The sequence below is a fragment of the Pundamilia nyererei genome, unplaced genomic scaffold (assembly GCF_000239375.1).
Source record: "Pundamilia nyererei isolate P.nyererei 1_Seehausen unplaced genomic scaffold, PunNye1.0 scaffold00017, whole genome shotgun sequence".
NCBI lineage: Eukaryota > Metazoa > Chordata > Actinopteri > Cichliformes > Cichlidae > Pundamilia > Pundamilia nyererei.
Genome location: NW_005187418.1, coordinates 5287509 through 5309272, shown reverse-complemented (window position 1 = coordinate 5309272; position 21764 = coordinate 5287509). Strand labels below are relative to the sequence as shown.

General features: G+C 40.4%; 1 protein-coding gene across 2 annotated transcripts in view; it reads left to right on the top strand.

Annotated features, from left to right (window-relative positions):
• The window catches only part of LOC102211834 (glutamate receptor ionotropic, NMDA 2C-like), a 62198-nt gene extending 40726 nt beyond the window's left edge, over window positions 1-21472 (top strand). For both annotated transcript variants that reach the window (XM_005725917.1, XM_005725916.1), the window contains 8 exons: window positions 2789-2957; window positions 4717-4870; window positions 5263-5388; window positions 6658-6887; window positions 11243-11403; window positions 14042-14229; window positions 15912-16144; window positions 18608-21472. In XM_005725917.1, the coding sequence (XP_005725974.1) occupies window positions 2789-2957; window positions 4717-4870; window positions 5263-5388; window positions 6658-6887; window positions 11243-11403; window positions 14042-14229; window positions 15912-16144; window positions 18608-20167 (2821 nt within the window). In that variant the 3' untranslated portion in view covers window positions 20168-21472. The remainder of the gene's footprint in view (window positions 1-2788; window positions 2958-4716; window positions 4871-5262; window positions 5389-6657; window positions 6888-11242; window positions 11404-14041; window positions 14230-15911; window positions 16145-18607) is intronic.
• The last annotated feature ends 292 nt before the right edge of the window (window positions 21473-21764 follow it).

Genomic DNA, 21764 nt, shown 5'->3' with positions numbered 1-21764 from the left:
CATCAACACACACCTCAATGAAATTCAGAAATATTGTAATTAAGAGGACCAGAATTCCTCTACAAGTTGTAAGAGACAGATGAAGTGATACGTGAGACTACCTCAAATTATTGCTGGTAAAAATCTACAAACTACTGAATCATAGGGTTTACTTGGCATTTCACCGGACTGCTCAGAGTACTCTGAAAACGCTCCTTTTCACATGACTTTTCACATGGCGCTGGTCTTCCTCTACCTTGATGCATTTTTGCTCAAAGATAAACTGATAAATAACATTACTCTAGAATACAGTTTTGTTTTTTTCAGTAAACCATTCACATTTAAATTCATGGCAGCTAGAATTGACCATTATAGTATGACCACTCAAAGTTTAGTCCATAAAGGAATGGTTTTCTGAGTTTGATATGGAAGAATATTGGCCTTGCGCTCATCTAACACTATAACCTGAACTGGAACATTATAGTAAACCAGTATCAGTGCAAGCTTAAAACCAGAAGAGTGAAGGCTATTACATGTCCATGTCTGACTATTCCACCTCCCTCTTACTTTATGCATCCGTTCTGTCATTTGGCACATCTTTGATTTGTCTTTCTGAGAAAATGAATCCACTTTCCATTTCAAAGTTTATTAACGATTGCATAAAGAGCACACATAAAAGTACAGACGCCTTCAAGACTCATAAGTAATGCGAAACAATGTTACCTCACTTGCAGTCCTTTAATTCCACATAACCTGTTAGTGCTTTTTCAGTAATACTCTGTACCTTCTAAAAAATGTTTAATCTGCAGTGACAGGGATATCAACCTGCTCCACATGCAAAAACCAGCTTCCCAAAGGGTCCAGTACTTACACCTTTTCAGATTAAAAGAAAGCAAACATTTTTTTAGGTGTTTCTTTTCTTAAAATTAAGTTATTATTCAATGTTTTTACACTTTTGAGCTCAAATTAGGCTCATTAACCAAAGCGAGTTAACGAGTCCTTGTGAGGCACAGCGTTCATTGAATAGCTTTAGCTCTGCTTGAATATCCTTATATAAACCAGTAAAGTAATATAAGACAAATATTTTATTATTCATTTTAGATTAGGTCCAGCTTTCTATCCAAAGGTTTAAAATAGTAATAAAATGTTGAAGAATCACAAAGCTTTAGTATCCGTATACTTATGGTTACAAAGCGTGCCTCTGGAGTTTGACTGTTGGTTTGATAAAATGTATTCTGCTTCAGGTAATCAATTAAAAGAAAATAAATGATAAACAGTGATGAGATTAATAATATAAGATTTATATTATCTGATGGAAATACAAACTTTAATAGTTTGCACTGTGCAGCAACGAGGACGATCAGTGCGGTGCAATACTGTTGGGCATTAACTTTGTAGTGTTTTCCTCATCATTTCAACTGGATCACAGTGATGGTAATTTCACAATCTCTTCTCCTTCTTCCTCCTCCTCCTCCATCTGTCCTCCTTTGCACTTGCCCTCATTTCCCTCAAAACTGAATCCGCTGCCCCATCGCTGCATCGTCTGGCTGTTGGTCCGTATGTTTCCTGTCTGCTGTTCAGCTGACAGTTTCCTTTTCTCTTACTCTCTCTGGTCTAACATGCTCCCCTCCACGCTGCACTAGTTTCTGGGCATTTGTGGAGACCGCACAGCAGAGCACAACACAACTGCTGCTGCGCATCCCCAGGGGACATTGTACTGTATGCGTGCATGTGTTCGTGTATGAAACGGAGAGAGACGGCCCAGTTTACGCGTGCTTTTGTGTGTGTTTGTGTGTGAATTGTTAGTGGAGTGTGTATAATGACGACAGGTGGCCAGCTCCTGAAGCAATTAATTAACACTGCGTTTATCAGAGCTAGACTCCCGTGAAAGAACCAAGCCCTCCAAATGCACTTAAAATGTTTCTAAAATGAACTCTTAAGATTTGGAAAATAATCACCTTAATGTTAATTACTCACTTGACTTTTTTCATTCAATCACTTGCTCATTTATTCTCTCACGTCGTCTCTTTATCGTTCTTCAGCTCGTATGCTGACTCATTGACATGCCGAGGTTATCAGTCAGTTACGCACAAAGACGCACGCAGACAGACACACACACCGAGTGACTCAGCCCTCGTAGATTTTAGACCCACTTCTTCGGCAGCTGAATAGATGAAAGAGCGGAGGGGGAAAAAGATAGTTTTTCTTTTCTCAGGAAGTGTGTCAACTCCATTTTCACTTTGTCTGATTTTAACTTTCCCTGTTTGGTGTCACTTTTTGAGGTTTCCATTATTTTTTATTCTATTATTTTTTTCCCACAATTTCCTTTCCCTCTGTTCTGTTCATTTCTTCAACACCCCATTAAGTAGCAAGGCCACAGAGAGGATGGGAGTGCACCCCACACATGCTACACACCTTAATGGGCTTTGATTAGAGGCCATCACAGTCAGTCAACCATTCACTGTGGCCTCTGTCACACAGTGTGCGAGTGTATTTGTGCTTGTTTGTCATTTTTAGGCATCGCCTCCATCTCACTGAAAGACGTGCTGTTAACCGACATTGATTCTAGCTAATGAAGCAGCCGTTGCCTGCCCTTCACTTTGCTGCTGTAGACGATGGTGTCTGTCAGCATGAGAGCCTGCGACTATTTAGCACTCGCTCTCTGAAGCAAAGTAAAACAACAGCATTGGTGTTGATGCTAAAGATAGCAACTGTCCCAGCTGCCAGCGAGGATCTTTGATCACAGGATGGTTAAGCAAAGTTGTACTAACCGTGTGTGTGACTCTGCTTTTTCTCACCCTTCTTGCAGCATTATTGGCCACTCAGAGTCCTACACAAAGCTGTGCTGTAAGGGCTTCTGCATAGACATCCTGAAGAAGCTGTCCCGCACCATCAAGTTCTCCTATGACCTTTACCTGGTTACCAATGGGAAACATGGCAAGATGGTCCGCGGCGTTTGGAACGGGATGATTGGAGAGGTGAGACATATGTCTACTGAAACAACAAGAAGTCCCTGAATCCAGCAGACATTACAGCTTTCTTGAGCTGCCTGCTGGCGTTGAACAGACAATTATTATAAAAAAGGTGTATGAAGATGTTCAGCCACAGATCTAACCACAATAAATGGAGGTTTTAGGCTACAGCCTGCCCTAGTAACATAAATGTAAGTTATTTATGAGTAGCATATTAGACATCAGCCAAAAACAGCACTGAATATCAAATACAGCACACAGCAACAATTATTCTTTAGTTGTCTGCTCCTTTCAACCAAAGCAGTTCTCTTGAATTCAGAAATAGTCCAACTTTAAAAAGAGAGACTCCTGTATTTAGAAGCATGGCACACACAAAGTAACATTCATTTTAACCATTTAAATATGTATGAGGCTGATTTTAGGGTTACTTGCAGGAAGTGCAGAAAGCTGTAACTGACAATTATAAGTTTCCATGCCCCCCCCCCCATACATCTAATTACAATACTCACTCTTCTTGTAGATCTACATTGATTTCTACCATCCTCCTCTTCTTTAGCTGCTAAAAAGCTGCTCCCTGGTGCACTTAGCGTATAGTGGTTATTATAAAAGCTTTTTCACTTAAAACCAGCGCTGCGTGCTAAAGCTGGAAACAAGGCTGATGAGAGTAATGAGAATAAAGTAAAAGGTTAAACCCGCAGGCTATAAAACCCGACGACTGAACTGAGACACTATAATACTCTGTGTAAGTGAATGAAAGTACAGAGAGGTTGACAATTCTTTGTGGGTTTTTCCACCACAAGTCAGTCTTTTTCTACTGAATACAATTTTTATTCACTGTTAATATAAAAAATTTAACTAAAAAGTGTCAAAGTATAAATTTTCACTAAACAGTACTTCAGAGTAAGCCCCATCAAGTAGAGCGGGATCAGAGTAATAATTTCCTCTCAGATACTTGTCAGATAATACAATTTGTGATGAAACTAAAACAAGACTGGAACGTTTTAAATGTTTTTACACCAGGTACACTTTTTTTAATATTGAAGCCATTATATTTTATGTATTTTAAATTGGAAATTTTAACATTAGTCCAGCTAAAATGAAAAATGTCAGGGTAAAAGTACCTGAGAACAGTACTTGAGCATTTGTAGGCAGTGATTTCCTACTTTTGCACAAATACAGTTTCAAGTAATGATAGTTGAGAAATAGTCAAGAGTTTTGGTTTTTTGGATGGGCTTTTTTTTAGGTCAGTGGTGTGATGTCATGCATATGCATACGGTGCTAATACATCATTTTCCCCCCACACACCAAGCCACGTCCAACACAGCTGCATCTGAAAGTGAAGCACCTGAACAGGTGTTCCTCAGGAGAGACTTTTGCTTGTGTTTTTGTGCCTGAAGGCGTTGTGCTTTGGAACTGTATAATTGCGTGTGTGTGTGTGTGTGTGTGTGTGTGTGTGTGTGTGTGTGTGTGTGTGTGTGTGTAAAAAAATGCTTTACAGAAAAACTGGCTTGGATGTGAGAGCTCTTGAGATGCAGCATTTTCTCCTTGTGGATTCTGAAATGATGAAAGAAATGTTTTTCATTTATTGCTCGCTGCTTGTGGCTTCCCTGTTTTTAAAGGATTGCTTGTAAAATGTGTAAATATTTCTATTTTAAGCAGAGCACATGTAGGATAAAGAGGGGGAAATTGTTGACCACTACAGCTGGCTCACTGTTGTGCTTCTGTGTTGGTTTTGTTTGCTTTCTGCTTATGTCTCTTCTCTCAGGTGCTGTACAGGCGGGCTGACATGGCCATTGGCTCTCTCACTATCAACGAGGAGCGTTCTGAAATCATCGACTTCTCCGTGCCATTTGTCGAGACGGGCATCAGCGTCATGGTTGCGCGCAGCAACGGAACAGTATCTCCGTCTGCTTTTCTTGGTGAGAAGCACATTCACATTTACAATTTCCTTTGTTCAAGCTGGTTGTATCATTTGTTATCTTTGGAGTGCGATGTTGCCGTCTTTCAAACCACTTTCTTGCAGGGTGGCCTACTTAAACGAGTTCTGTCTCCGTAGACGCTTTAGGAAACTTTTCATTAAGCTTTTATCCCACCAATGACTGTAGCCTACAACTAAATCCCCTAATGCATGACACACACACACCTAAATCTCTTTACCAAACAACAAAATTCAGCTTCATTCTCCCTCCTGGTATTCTGTTATCACACACGTTGATCCCGCCTATCTCAGGCTGAGGTTTTGAAACAGAACCACAAAAGAGACTCACGCCAACCCATGTTTGTTCCTTCACTTCTCCTCCCCCTCTTCCAGAGCCTTATAGCCCAGCAGTCTGGGTCATGATGTTTGTGATGTGCCTGACTGTGGTGGCTGTGACGGTGTTTGTGTTTGAATACTTCAGCCCAGCTGGCTACAATCGCAGTCTGGTGAGCGCCAAAGGTGAGTCTTACATCTTCTTATTGGAAGAATACAGGATTTATAATTACTAGATCATCGTTAAAGCAGAGGCAAAGTCTGTTGTTTTCAGAGTGTAATGTGTCAAATGGAGTCAATTAGTATTTTCTTCTTTTAAAACTATCCACAGAATAGCTCAGAGCTATTCAATTTGAATCCACCAAGCATTTCAAAGGAAGCCTGCCTACAGGCCTCTAAATCCCGCCCCTTCCCGCTAGCATGTCCTGCAACCTCAAATTTCTTAACGAAATTTTGGGTTGGGTTTGGGAGGGCTAATCAATCCCAGAATTCAGCGCTGACAGAGCGTGCCTCGTCTCCAGGTCCGAAAGGTCATTTTCCTGTTTTAATTAGCATTCGTCGCTTCACTAATCGAAGTGTGATTGATGGCGGTGGCACCCTCCGTTGCTGCACATGAGCAATGGTGGCAGAGAGCGATGGAAACCGGCTGATGCTGTGAAATTGTTCTGTCATCTTGAAGTTTGTAGAAGGGCATGAGATGGCTGATGAATACTTACACAGTGAACAGTAGACATATTTTGTGTGAAGAAAGAACCCAGATAAAGAAAAGGGCTGAACACTGTCATCAGATACTGCACTTAAAGAATCCATTCATCCACGTAAAAAGAAAACAAACAAAACTTAATTTCCCCTTAACTCTGGTGGTATTTTACCATGCAGATAATTTAGCTTTGCTTAGAGATTTCTTTTTTATATTATATTTTGGCTGATGAAAGCCACAATCCCCAGTGAAAACTAGACTGTTCTGCTGCTGAAATGACAGCCGCAGTGGGTTTTGTAACTGAAAAAAGCCTGGAAGCAACTGCAGGGAGTGTTAGTTTAGTTTGTCAGGAGCAAAGAAGGAAGGACAAAGTCTGCAGTAAGAGGAGATCTGGGTAGAGGTACTGGTCAAGAAAACTCTGACGTCAGATAATTTCTTCTCTGACCCTTGAAACGTGGGTATTTAAGCCAAAGCAAAGCCTTTACTTTTACATCACATCACATAATTGGCAAATATCATTTTTCAAAGTGCAAACAAATATGAAATGTCTACCACAGTGCAATCCAGACAGTTAACTGAAGATAGTGGCATTTATTTGCAGCAACTGATCCAGGGACAGTTCCACAGTTTTCCCACTTCGCTGTTTATTTCCACTAATCCAATAAAGGAAGATGAGCTCAAGGTCCTACTAGTTTACTCTAAAAGATAAAACATGCATGGTTAGATGATACTGTCTCCTGTTTCTATTTCATCAGCGCCCGGTGGTCCAACATTCACTATTGGGAAGTCAGTGTGGCTGCTGTGGGGCATCGTCTTCAACAACTCTGTCCCGATTGAAAACCCTAAAGGCACCACGAGTAAGATCATGGTCCTGGTGTGGGCCTTCTTTGCCGTCATCTTCCTGGCTTCTTACACCGCCAACCTGGCTGCTTTCATGATCCAGGAGCAATATATCGACACCGTGTCTGGGCTCTCTGACAAAAAGGTAAGACACTGAACAAAGTTTCACTTGGAGGAACAATGAGGTGGAACAGTTGCTCTCAAACACAGAGAGCTTTCGTGGAGCTGTGAGATATGGAGAAAATCATGTCTTTTTGTTCAAATCCAGCTTATACCACATCATCTGCTCGCTGTCACTCCGCATTGACTAATAAGCCGTGAATGGAGGAGAGACAAAAGACTCACAGAAAGCCTTTAAGATGAAGTCAAGTAAAAAGACTCTGATGTGAATGTCTCTGTCCTTTTCCTATCACTGGGGAGCCCAGTGGCATGAATGACTAATCAATTACTCCCTTCTGTCAATACAGATGGTGTCTGAGTCTCAACTTGTCCTGTCAGTGTTTTGGTCTGTCCATCAATATTCTCTCTGTGCCGTCTCCATCGCTTGTCTCGCTCACACTGTTAAAACAAGATCGGAAAATGTCAAATGATTTTTAAAAAAAAACTAAACAGCAACAAAAAAGGGTCAACAGAAGAAAAGAACACCCACATACTTTACTTAAATGTGCATGCACATACTAAGACACACACACATACACTCAACCTGGAAGCAGGTCCTCAGAGGAGCTTTACAAGAAAGCCTGTCGTCATACATAGCATAAACATCTCCCAGGCAGGGATCAGCAGAGCCACTTCAGTGATCTATGGCTGTATTAACTGACTATATTAACTTTATGCAAATGCATTATGCTCCAGAACTGATATGAATTAGCCTGCACAGCATAGAGCCGCACCTTCCTTTAATTCAGCACAACAAAAGATTGGTTAGGTTTAGATCGTACCCTCGCTAGGTTTACATGTTGCAGGTTTAAAGGACACACAATTAGGAGTCTTTGAAATATGTCTTGTTCTGAAAATAACATCATAATTTCCTAGAATTTCCAAAGAAAATTAATAGAAAGAAATCTGCTCTGTGGCACTAACTATGGACAAAATATGAATCTATCCAAAAGAAGAGCTTTATTTAAACCCAAATATATCTCAATATTTAGTTTAACATGCATAACTATATGATCATTCTTTATTATTTATTCTCTATCATGAGCCAATTGGACTAAATAGGGTTTAAGTTACTAAGAGCCAGTGTTGGTCAAGTTACTTGAGAATAGTAATTAGTTACTAATTACTGATTACTTCTCCAAGAAAGTAATGCCATTTCTTTACTGATTACTAATTACTAATTACTGTTTTGCAATCATAATCCCTTACTTGTTACTTGAAACAAGTAATCAGATTACAGTTACTGTCCATCTCTGCTAATAGCCACAGGTGGCAAGTAATAAAGTGCAAATATTAAATAAAATGTAATAGAATTTCAGGTATCTGCACTTTATTTGAGTATTTATTTTTCAGATAACTTTTTACTGTTATTCCCTAAATTTTTAAACAAATATGTGTACTTTCTACTTCTTACATTTTAAAAATGGACTCATTCCTTTTGGTTTAACTCTGGAGCTTAAGTGGGCCGGAAGAAGCGCAGGTGTCTTTTGCAGTACTCCAGAATCTAGCTAGCACTAAATTGCAGATTTAAAGCTTATGTGTAATGCCATAATTATCATCACATATTTGAATTGTATATGATGCATTTGGATAAAGTATGTATTAAAGCTTTACACAACAAGTCACTAAAGCCATTCATGCAGTGCTTTATCTATCACACATCTACAACTACAGTCAGTTTCGGATCACCAGTTAACCTAACAAGCATGTATTTGGGCCTTGGGAGGATACTGGCATCCCCAGAGAAAATCCACAGGCACAGGGAGCACAAACTACACACAGAATATTTAAGGAGGACCCAGAACTTGCATGCTGTGAGGCAACAATGCTAATCACCGCACCACCTTACCACCCGTGAAGTTCTGAAATTTCTCAAACAGGATGAAATACTTTTTGGGGGGGGGATTATTTGTGAGCTGTGGATTTATTATACACATCACTGTAGTGTAGGTGTTTCATATTCAGGTTTGAAAAAATGTCTCCAGCTCAGATGAAATGGGAATCTTCTGATGCTGTAAATAAGAACAGATAACACATAAGGTAAAAGGATGATTATAATTGTGATGTGATTATAATCGCAATCATGAGGTTTTAAGTTTACCATGAGGCATTTGTACTTTTTTTTTTTTTTAAAGGGTTATAGGACGCACTGCTGAACGAGATTACTGGCTTAATCCTAATGATAGAAATTTATTTCCTAAAATTTAACCTAAAGAGTTTCCTCAGTAAGAGGACTTTTTGTACAGTCATTATGTACTAAAATAAGTGTATTTTAATGCCCACATACAATATGAGACATGCATAACTGCCCTTTTTTCTATTAAAGTAATTTCAAACTAATGGGAACAAACTCTGTAGTCCTTGATCTGTATAAAATTGCAGTAACCTTTCAAGTTCAGGAATTGTTGTGTGAAATTCTGCCCTTTGCTTCCACAGAAACTGTTTTCCAAAGCTGCAATTAGTCACTAAAAGGCTGTTGATGCTACATATTATTATTTTATTAACTTAAACACACTCTGCAATTTTGTACACAAGAGGAGCTCAGGACATCGCCGCCCCATCAATTACAATGAAATTGCTTTTAGAGGGAATCTCTTGATGGCCAGCATGGACGGGAGCAGCAATTACAGCAACCAATAATTCTTCAGTTGTATGTATGGGTGTCAAATCAAGATAGACTTGCACAATGTGAACCTATCCTGTAATTTCTAATCTTCTGGCTGTGATGTGGCCTTTTTTTTTCCAAATAGCTCATTATAACAAAAAGCCTCTCATCGAAAGCCATTGCAATGCAGCTAAAGCGTGATTATATGAACACACATAGACGCATCTACTCGTACGCTCACATTTTGATTGGCCCATTCATTCGTGCTCAGCGCAAAAGGTCAACGCTGTAACCAAGATGAATAGCTCTTTGCTGTTTACAGTCTAATTGAGCGTTAACAGACATATTTCGGCTTCATTCTGCTCTCTGCATCATCTAATCAAACGCGAACTTCGATCAGCCACAGATTGAACCACGCTAGGATCATCTCTGTGCAGTGAAATGATTTGAACTCATGCATGTTGATATCAGATTTTAATAACACTGAGGTGAGTGAGTGGCTTCCATTCCATTTATCCAGCGTTACGTTTAGTTGCCGATAAGATCAGTTTTGGAAAAAGATGGAATGACTTTAAGATGGATTTCATTAGCAAGAACCTCAACCTGAAATATGAATGACAGGCGTTAATTGAAGATGAAGCAGGGAGCTTGGGCAGAGGCTGTAGTTTGGAAAAGGCTTTACCAAGGATCGGCGGTGGCTTCTGGGCCTAGCAAATCGCCATCATACCTTTGAGAGACGTTGAGCCACAGAAAATGTCAGCAGAGAGTACGTGGTGCCAGCAGGCATTTGTAGAAATTTAAGTGTTTGGGGTGTGGTCCAGCTCATGAAATTGAAATAAATTATTCTAAGTAGTCCCTCATCCTTTTGACTCCTTTCTACCATGTTACTTCACACTTATGTCTGCTCTTTAGTTTATTTTTAATTCCCTCTCCATTTATTGATTCACAATTTCTTGCTTAAGATTCTTCCTAATTTCCCTTTGTTTCCTTTTCTCCTTTTCCTGAATTCTTCTTGTTTTTTCTTTCCCCTTTCCTTCCTTTTTATTCTTTCCTCTGCACATCCTTCATCTTCATTTTCTTTCACCTGTTTCTTCTGCTCTTTCGTCTTTTGCCTCCTCTTTTCCACATCCTTTGGTCTTTCCTTTGTTTTTTGTTCTCTGACACTCCTTTAGGGCATTTATTCCCTTCAAGGACCTGAAGCTCCATAAAGCACCCCTCCAATAGCCAAACCCATCTGTTCTCTGATTGGATAGTTAAATATGTGATTGACATGACATTGACCAATCAGATGAAAGGAAGAAAAATAGGGTCAAAATTTGTACTTGCAACTTGCAGAGTTTCACACGTATTTTATTTTTAAGTCCACATACAAATCTTTTTTACACACACAAATTCTTTTTACACATACAAAACTGATTTACAAGTACAAAATATTTATGGCCACAATTTGAGCCCATACTCCTTTTTCATATCTTCATTTTTCTTTACTCTCCTCAGTTTTCCCTGTCTACATTTTAAAATATATTTTTCCCCTTTTGCTCTTCTCCTCATCAGCATTTTTTTTGTTCTCTCCCACTTCCATATTCTTCCCTGACTACCGTCAGTCTCTTGTCACTGCTTACTTCTTCTCTCTTTATGTTTTTCTCCTCACTGAAAGTCTCTTATTTCACTATGTCTCACTTATCTCATGCGTCTTCTCCCCTTTCCCTTTTCTCTCTTCCTCCGTCTCCCTGCAGTTCCAGAGACCACATGAGCATTATCCTCCTTTCCGCTTCGGGACCGTCCCAAATGGAAGCACAGAGAGAAACATCCGCAGCAACTACCCCGACATGCATACGTACATGGTGAAATACAACCAGAAAGGGGTGGAGGAAGCCCTAGAAAGCCTCAAAAATGGGTAAAGTTTTAATTGCATTTTAAATATATTACACATTTTGATAGAAAATTATATTTAATTGGTCCTCATCCAAGTAAAGACATAGTAATAATTATTAGAATTTGTATAGTACACTTGAGGTTTGATGCTCTATGTATCTATTTCTAAAATAGGCCAATCTGATGGGTGTATTTTTAGGTTTAAAGTAATTTCTAGTAGAGCTTAATTTGTATAGAAAAGAGCTGTCGAGAATGCCAACTTCACAAAGGACCAGATCATTTTTGAAGAACCATACAGGTGATTTGGGACATTTTTTATAAACCAGTTGTGCACTCTTTATATTTTTTTTACTGATTTTCTTGGTTTCCCTCTGAAATAAAAATAGATTTTCAGACATCTGATCCAACATTTTCTTTCTTTCTTTCTCTTTCTTTCTTTCTTTCTTTCTTTCTTTCTTTCTTTCTTTCTTTCTTTCTTTCTTTCTTTCTTTCTTTTTTACCTTTAATTAGTAATGCACCTGATGGAGTGTGTTGTCAGTCAGTTCCAGACGTAAAAGACCACCGACTTATGGACTGCTCTGAAATTCGGCAAAAGCATTCACGGTGGCAAGATGATGAAGTAATTGTATCAGATACTTTGGTGTCACGATCAAGTACAAGATAGATAGGAGGTTAATGTAGTGAGATAGATTCCATTAAATTTAGTGCAGGTATCCATGAGCCCAAGAGCATAAATCGTAACTATTGTGTTGATCCTTTGACTTTTTAATCTAATGCAATGTCCTAACTTTAAACTTTATCCAACCAACTCAATTTTGTTGCAGACAGTCACTGTCTGCAGGGAACAGATATTAGCCCGTGAATACTTGCCTGTCATTGTGAACCCGTTGACGTTACCTCTTTGCCCAAAGTGTTTTTTATCTTAATTCAGCCTCACAGAGCCTCTAGCTGTAGCTTTGGGGTCCAACGATATCCTTGTATCCGACAGCCTGGGTTTCTGTTCGAGACTTTTCAGAGTGTTGTAAGAGAGAGGCTCTCAACTGGTGCATTTAAATTTGGCATTATACTTTTAAAAAAAAGCTGAGTAAAGCTTCTTTTTGATGAATTTCTACTATCAAGCAAGATTCAAACTAGATGATTGCTTTTTAAATTAACTGACAGTAATGTCGGACTAGAAGGCAGAATGTGGGCTGTAGTAAGTAAAATACCACATTCCTATTTGATAGGCTAAAATACCCCGAACTACACACAGAGTACACAACTCAGTAAGTACAAAAAAAATTCACTAAGGGAGAAATTCTATCGAAGCTGATGCTGGTGCTTTGTGAAAAAATACACCCAACTCTTTTTGGAACATGATTTAACTGCGATTAACCTTTTTTTTTTGTTTTAATTTGAGTTAAATGTCACAAACCATTCTTAGGCATGATTACTGTTACACCTGTCGAAAAAGCATCATATTATTATGCCACCCTCTAAAGACACTGAAGTCACGCTGATGTCTATTACTCTGGAAAGCTTTACAAAGCAGTTTCTAAGGCTTTGATACTCCACTAAACCGCGATGAGAGTGATTACCCACAAATAGACAAAACTTGGAGCAGTGGCTGGTTTAGCAAAGTTATTCCAAGAGCCCAGAACAACATCTAAGGAACTGCAGGCCTCACTGGGCCTTCAGAGACTGGGCAAAAATGATATTCATGGGAGAGTTCCAAGGCGAAAACCACTGTTGACCAAAAAGAACTCAAAGCTCTTCTCACATTTGCCAAATCTTGATCATCCCTAAGAGTTTGGGGAAAATTTTTAGTGGCCTGACAAGACAAACATTTTGGAAGCTCTGAGTCCTGACATGGTACCAGCAGTCAGACATGGCTGTGGTAGTGCGATGGTCTGGGGCTGCTTTGCTGCTTCAAGATGCCTTCATCTATTCAATTCAATTCAAATAGCACAAAATTAATCTGTTGTCTCAAGGCGCTTTATTTATAAGATAAAGATCCTGCAATAATACAGCCAAAGACCACCGAGGAGAAAGCACTTGGCGATAGTGGGAAGGAAAAACTCCTTTTACCAGGATATAAACTCCAGCAGAACCAGGCTCAGGGTGGGGCGGCCATCTGCTGCCATCAGTTGCCAGTTTTCACAAACACTTGATTGCAATTCTTGTCACAGCCAGGTTGTTAGTTACTTACGTTTAGGATGTAACTGCTTTTCCACACAGGACCAGGTAGGTTTGGATAACTTTACTTGCTTGATAAAAGAAGTCATTATTTTAAAAAATTACATTTTGTGTTTACTCTGTAATCTTTGTCTAATATTAAAATGTGTTCATGATCTAACACATGCAAATATGACAAATATGCAAAACGGAAAAGAGAAATCAGAAGGATTAGGAGGGCAAAGTTAGGCAGTGAAACACACGGTGCAGGGGATTCTGGAACAACTTCACCTATGTCTGTGGTTCATGAGGACAGCTTACAGTCTGAAAAATCCAGCAGAACTTGTAATATATAGAATAACTTTATTGACTGACTGATGCATTTGGATTTGAAGCTTCATCAGGGTGGAAATAAAATCATACAGAGAACATTTTAAGTAATATATATATGTATATATAAAAACATCAAACAGCCACTACACTTAAGATACTCCATTTGCATGCAGGAAGCTGGACGCCTTCATTTATGATGCTGCTGTTTTAAACTACATGGCCGGGAAGGATGAGGGCTGCAAACTGGTGACCATCGGCAGTGGGAAAGTGTTTGCCACCACGGGGTATGGCATCGCTCTGGAGAAAGACTCACGCTGGAAACGACCTATTGATCTAGCACTGTTGCAGTTCCTTGGAGATGGTAGGCACAGATCCAAATCTTTCATTTTAAAAAGTACATCTCGTACCTGCACACACTTTTAGATTTTCCTCAACGGTAAACGTCTGTGTTTATTTCTGTCTCTGTGGCACACTGTATGTGCACCATGGATCTGGAGTCAGTCCAGTTCAGTGTGTGCTGTATCAGCAGGGAAGTGGGCTTACAGGGAAGAGTTAATATCCTGCAGAACAGCAGGAAATGTTAGGGATATGATTATCTCTGTGACACACTCACACACACATATATATACACGTCCTACCTACACATACACACAAACACATTCACCATGGTGGCTGCCGCCGGTCTGGAGTTAATATCCTCCCTCCTCTGAGAGCTTAAGAGCACCCTCCCCGCATACGCACACACTCACACTACCTCTGAGTTTTCCGTGATGATGTAACTAACAGTGTGTTTATGGTCAACATACGGTAACTGGGTGATAAAATGGGCCGCTGGGGAGAGCTCAGCTCAAGAGGTGGCCACCTGTTCAGAGGCCTAGAGGGGTGGCTTTTGTGGTAATGATATTTAATGGAGATATGTTCAGGGACCTTACGTTCTCTGATATAAAGGGTGCTGTATTGGAACAGGGGAATGCATTAACATGACCAGAAAAACAAAGAAGACAAAATATGCATATGTATAAAGCTTTTGTGTACACCTTATGCATACATATCTTTGAGTTTTGGTCCAAAATTTTGTTGAATTTTAAAAAACATTAATAATTACCTAAATATACAGTATAATATGCACTTAATATCTCCCTTTATAATTCACATATTCACATTAAAGCTATACAGTATCTCCACAGATGGAAATATTCACTTCAGTTAGACATACCTGTGCTCCAGCCTCACAGATCTCCACTATATATGGTCAGCTCATAGGCAACAAAGGATGAAGTTTCACCACCAAATGAATAAGGATTAGCACAGGTTAATTAAACTTAATAATAATCGTGATGAGTGTAAATTCATATCAGTGGTGTGAAGCAGTGCATGGATGAGCTGGCAAGTGTGTGGCATATGATGTGTGTGCAAAAAGAACAATAAACCAAATTAAACACACTCCAATCTGAGCACATTTCTCCCCAATATGTAGGGTTAATTTAATAGAAGGAAATCATCAAAATTTAATAACCCTTTGCCCTGTGACTGGGCCATTAATGTGGCCAGGGAAAGTGGAAAGACAAGTGCAAATCATACAGTCCACTATACCAACAACTAGACTATATTTACTCACATTTTCCCAAAATTAAAGGTGGGAATATTGGACGAGCCCCCAATTGTTACGATTCCTAGGCCGCAATACAGAATGAGTCATGCAAACTGAATAATAATTATCATAGGTTTATTATGAGAAATTGAAACCTATGACATTAGAATATTTTGTTTTCTAAAGCAAAACAAAACAAAACAAAAACTTTGCTCTACTCCAAAAACTTAAATCACCTTAAAAACTTCATCTATCCAGAATAATTGTTTGCTTTGTTTACAACAAGCATTCACACTATGGAACTCAGAGTTGCCTGAAGTTATCTCTGTCCAACTACAGTGTAAAAAAACCTCTAAAACATATGACATGTTCATTATGGAAATGGTTATCTTCAGGTTACTATAAAGCTGTCATGTCTCTGACTAACTCCCATAAACCTTCATCCCTTTTAGGAGACACCGAGCGCTTAGAGACAGTTTGGTTGTCAGGCATCTGCCAGAATGAGAAGAACGAAGTAATGAGCAGCAAGTTGGACATCGACAACATGGCAGGTGTATTCTACATGCTACTGGTGGCTATGGGCCTCAGCTTGCTGGTCTTTGCCTGGGAACACCTGCTTTACTGGAAACTAAGACACTCCCTTCACAAGTCTCACAAACTCGACTTCCTGTTGGCCATCAGCAGGGTGAGATTTGCAAGTTTGTTCACTGATTTTTGTTGTTTTATTTATTGCCTTCGTGGAAATAGGAGCAACAAAAACAGGCAGGATAGAAAGAAAGCAGGCAGCAAAAATCAAGCGGGAATTGGGATGGGATCACTGCTGATGGCATTTGTGCACATCTGGTATGTTCCAGGGTTGCACTGTGGTCCAGTGAGGACACAGAAAATGCAAAAAAGATTTAGACATACATATTGATTTTAATATATATAATGAATATATTACATATATTGGATTAAATCTTCTTTTTTAACAGTTGATATGGCTCTTTGGTACAGAGGTTAACGCTGGGTTCTGACCTGCTGGTTGGCTGGGGCCTTTATTTGTGGACTTTGAATGATTTCCCTGTGCCCACCTGGCTTTTTTTCTGGGTGCTTAGGCTTCCTGCCTCAGGTTAATTGGCCGTATGTGTTGATGTTAGCTCGAACACCTGTCTATCTCTGTGTTAGCCCTGAGATGGACAGGTGACCTATCCGGAGTATATCCCGCCTCTTAGCCAGTGTCAGCTGGGATTGGCTCCAGCCTCACTCTGACCCTGGCTGGATAAGCAATGAAGAAAATGGATGGATGGCTGTTATGTGCTCTAACCTCTCAGCTATCAGGTTGCCTCTTGTCAGTTGATTAAGTTGTTTTTGTGAGAGAGCTGGGTTGTTTATGCATCCTCGGTTGGTTTGATAACTGATTGCATGATTTACAGAAGGGGGATTGAGAAATTGCCTCGCTGATTTTTGCATTGATCATTTAGTTAAGTGACTGATTGGCCCCTGTAATTTGATTAGTTGTATAACAGCTTGCTGGAGAGATTGAAAGACTGGCTGGTATATTATTTTGGCTCTAAGTGGTTGGTTGGTTTTTTCTTCATTTAACATGTTGTTTTACACGAAGTGGCTTTTATGTGATGATAAATTAATGCAAATGGCTGTGTATTTGCATGCAATTACATTGCGTTATTGAAAGGCCTTGTTATAATGTTAGCTAAAATGGTACAGTATTCTTATTAAGAATGAGAGGGGAGGGGAGAGACAAAAAAGGATGAAAAGCAGCTCTAATTCTGATGTTTACTCAGCATTTAACTTTGATTGCCTAATGTTCAATTAGCCTAAATCACTACCCAGTTTGTTGATGCAGTTGTTTTGGAATGTGGTTATTGAGGCAAAATGCTCTGGCCTCAGTTACAGCCAGGAAAATGTCTATGGACTCCAGCCTCCTCTACTGGGTAATCATACCATTGTGTCTGGATCTGGGTTTTATCCGATTAACGGCTAAATGACTATCTGATCATTAATCCATATGGGGCGGCCCCAAGGACCAAATTAAATTTGGCTCTTTCAGGATGTCTCAGCTAACTGTAAGCAGAGAACAGTCATGGGATTTGGCTCTTTGTTTGTTAGAGTTAGAGACAGTTTGTTCTGTAAGGGACTTTAGGCATGTGTCCCCATGTGCCACTATTGGTTCAATCCTCTCAGCTTAAACAGTTTTTCCTTGGGTTCGGGGAGAATGCATAATTTACTGGTGACTAAGACTTGCCTCGGTGACAAGATAAGATATTAATGAAATCTATTTTTATGCCAATGGGATGTTTAGTATATAAGAGGTGGGTCATCACTTTAAGATGGGGGAAATCTCATCTGTTAAATTGTTCCCACTAGGGCGATTCAAAGTTAAACAGTTTGTGGCTAACCAGTGATTTCTTGATTTATTCCTAAATTCTGTTTTCTTGTCTTTTGAGTCATTCTTGTCTGTGGTAATTGAGAGAAGTATTGCAGTACAGACAGTAGACATCTGGATGTAAGCAGAACGGTAGCTTCTCTTCCTGCTGTGACAGATGAAGCTGTGGCTGGATATGTGCCGTTGGTTCAATCTGTGAAAGACATATCCAGCTAGAATAGGACTAGTATTATTTGAACCTGTTGTGCTTCCCTCAGATATGTGCAACCAACATATGTCAGGTTAACATCCAATGCACAGCTACAGCCAGAATCACTGACATCATTAAGAGGAGAAGCTGAGATGGAGGTGGGTTGCAAAGTTGCTTGCAGACACACCACAGCTGAGAGTAGCCTAAAGCAGCTTCAGTAGTGTGGCCAAGACTGTTGCAGAGATTGACTTCTTGAACCCTGCCTGAACCACCACTATGTTCACTGTTTCTTCCTAATATTAGAAACACAGACAGCAGCTATAAATAAGGATTCACCAACTCTCACTGTAGTTATAACCAGCAGTGGTCTATTATAACACACAACATTGTATTGTAATGCAGCTCAGCCTTTCTCATTAGATCAGATGAAATACAAACATATAAAAGAAACAAAACAGTATTTCAAGGTAATGCCAAAGTAGTCCTTAAAAAGACCTTTGGGGGCAAAGAAATTTTCTCACGTCTTGTCTTCATTCTTTTTGTTTTTTTTGTCCCTCTCGTTTATCTTTCAGGGTATTTACAGTTGCTTCAATGGAGTGGAGGATACTGGGCGTTCGTCTGGTTTGGCCAAACCTGATTTGACCTCCAATTACGCGCAAGCAAATATGCTTAAGATGCTTCGAACTGCAAAGGATTTGGTCTCCACCGCTAATGTAGAGAGCTCCTTGGACAACGCCACCAAGACCATTGAACAGCTGAGTCGACATGGTGGCAGCTTGCCTGTTCGTGTTCCACAAGTTGCCACAGAAGCTGTACCAGCAGGGTTTGCTTATATTACAGAGAATCATTGCTCTCTTCCTCAGCAGTCTCTAACCCCACCTCTGACTGCTGTAACCTCTCTGAAACAGCAGAGGGGTATGAGCAGGCCCACACCACTGCGCTACACACTACCAACACGCTCTACTTCATGTCTGTATGACAGACCACTTCCTGTTTCCAGCCTCAGCAGTCCCCACTTGGCCGTTGGAGAGCCACTCCCTCATCAACATCCACACCACTACCAAACCACCGGGAGACTCTATGTAGACACCCACTCACACTCGTCCTTCATTCCCTGCACCGATCTCCAGCTACCTGACATCTACACCTCTCACCCAGCCTCCTCACCCCAAAACCAGCATGTTCAACTGGGGTTTTCCCGACGGAAAAGGAGGTCCAAGAGTTTTCAGTTTGACGATGGGGATGTGGAGAGGAGAATACACGGGGAGCAGGAAAAGAGTGACAAAAGTCCTGTGTGTCTGAGTGAGCTTAAAGTCAACCACCTCCAAGACAACCACATGTCGTCCCCGAGCGTTGACAATATTTACACAGGGGAGACGATGCCTCCGCGTGTAGAGAACTACGGCTCTTGGCCACCGGAGGACCTTGTGCTGAGAGGCAGACGCAGGCACAGACGCCCCTCTTTTCTCAAAGCAACATGGGGTAGCGAGCAGATCCACCAGCTTGATGAATCCCAGTCTTCCCTGTCCAGTCAATCACCTTCAACCCTTCCAGACCTCTTCCCATGTATTCTTACTCAAACTACACCTGCTAAGGCATACAATCCTGCACATCTTCGAAACAACCTGTGCCTCCCGAGGAACCAGGCCTACCTCCATATAAGGGAGGACCAAAGGAAGCCCAATGGGCGTAAGGGCCAGCGGCTGCGCTACTCGCACTCAACCCACCTACCAACATATGGAGAAGCAGTGCAACATGGGACTGGGATAGGGCGGGGCGTGGTACGGAGAGCCACCAGCTTGCTCAGCAGACAGTATGCACATTACCTGAACTCATACCCTGGACTCCCCCTCTACCATGGTCCCCTGGACTTGCAGCACCACAGCCAGACTGCTAGCAATCACCCAGGATCCAGCCCAGTTTGCCAGCTGTTGGCTTGTGGTGGTGGGGGGTGTGGGGGGCAGCGGGCTCTGTTGTACCAGGACAGTGTGTATGGAGCCTACGGGGTCTATCAGGGGTCCCAGACTGGATCAGAGGCTCAGGTAGGTCAGGGAGCAGGGGGGCAGCCTGTGGGGAGCCCCTGTGTACTTAGGCCCTGGCGACGGGTGTCCAGCTTGGAATCTGAAGTTTGATTGGACACCTCTAGGACCTCAAAAGGTGAAAATTGTGGTTATACAGTTGACAGGACATTAAAACATTACCACTGTGGAGAGAGTTTATTGGTTAGATTAACGTAAAAGGGTAAAGTGTGTGACTTGAAGTAACTGTTGATTTTCGATGTGACTTTATGTGGTAAAGAACAAAGTTTTGGCTCGCCAGATTTTACGGATATGTTGAACTGACGCGATAATCAGTACAGAAAGAAGACTGCACTGTTACCAATATATCCTCAAGAAAGCTACCGAAATCTGACGTTGGCAGGTTAAACCCACTTGCTGCTTTCTTATGAACAACGCTTATGTGTTTTCTGTGCTTCAATGTGCACCAAAATTTACAGCAGTCTATGGTGTTGGCGCATGGTTAAACTATAACCAGAGTTTTCATGCTGTGTGTGTTGTGTATATTTTATTGTGGATGGTTGGGATTTAGTCTTGGGTGTCGAATAGATGGACTATCTTTAAACACAACCACCAAAAACAAGCAGCCATTGTAGCAAGATATTTTAAGAGACATGCAAAGCAGACGTGGAGAGTTTTATTTCCAACATGAAACATTCAGTATTAAAATGCTTGTATTCCAGAAACACAAAGCAGCAGCAGTTTTCTAAACTGAAGTAATAATCATTTTGAGACATCTGTTATTTTCAGGTAACTTAATTAAATATTCATAATGTTTTGGAGCTAAAATCTTCACGTCTTCATTTAGTGATGAGGCAGACAAGGGATTGACTATGTGAAAGCAGTCCATGTGAACACAATCTGCAAACTGGTGAAAGCGACAGGACAGGATTGACCAGCACTAGGTGTCTTAAACTATGGACTCTCGTTCCTCGCTGTGTCTCACTGTGAGGCTACAGTACAGCACAACATCGCACAGGGCCTGACATTAAATCAATTCTATATCCTAAATACTATATCAATATAGAGAAATGTGTTAATTGAGGCTGTTAGTGTCATATTCATGTATTCTACATATGATAGGAATTTATAGTCACTCTTTTTCTAAATACACCTCTGGCACATTCTGAGTTTTTCTTTTTGTAAAGCTGTCGCTGATTTATTGAAACATTTGTTATTACTGTATTAACTCTACAGTTTGCCTATATTACGATTTTCATCACTCCCTCTTTTCCACTCTTTTATATTCCCTCATTGTCCCTATTTCCCATCTCCTCTAACTGTTTAATGATCAAATTTAAATGAGGTAATTGAAAGCTATTCTAGTATCTATATTACCTGGCTCCCTCACCCTGTAATTAATCACTTAGACCAATTAAAGAGCCTTTTTGAAAGAATATGCATGTGTACTTCTTCTTTGTTGCTCCTATTTTGTTGAGGAACATTTGTATTCTAATAGAATACAAAGCCATATTACAGTACTCTGGGTAGCCTGATACTTGATTCCATGACCTTAGTTCTTCACAGCATAGAAAGTTTCATAGTACAAGGTGGTGGAAACATTCCTTAGAGATTTTGGTTAGCTACACATCTGTATCGCAAATCTTATTCAGCCCTGGGGTCAAATCAAAAGGAATATCATACGGATCCTTCAGGTTACACAGAATACATT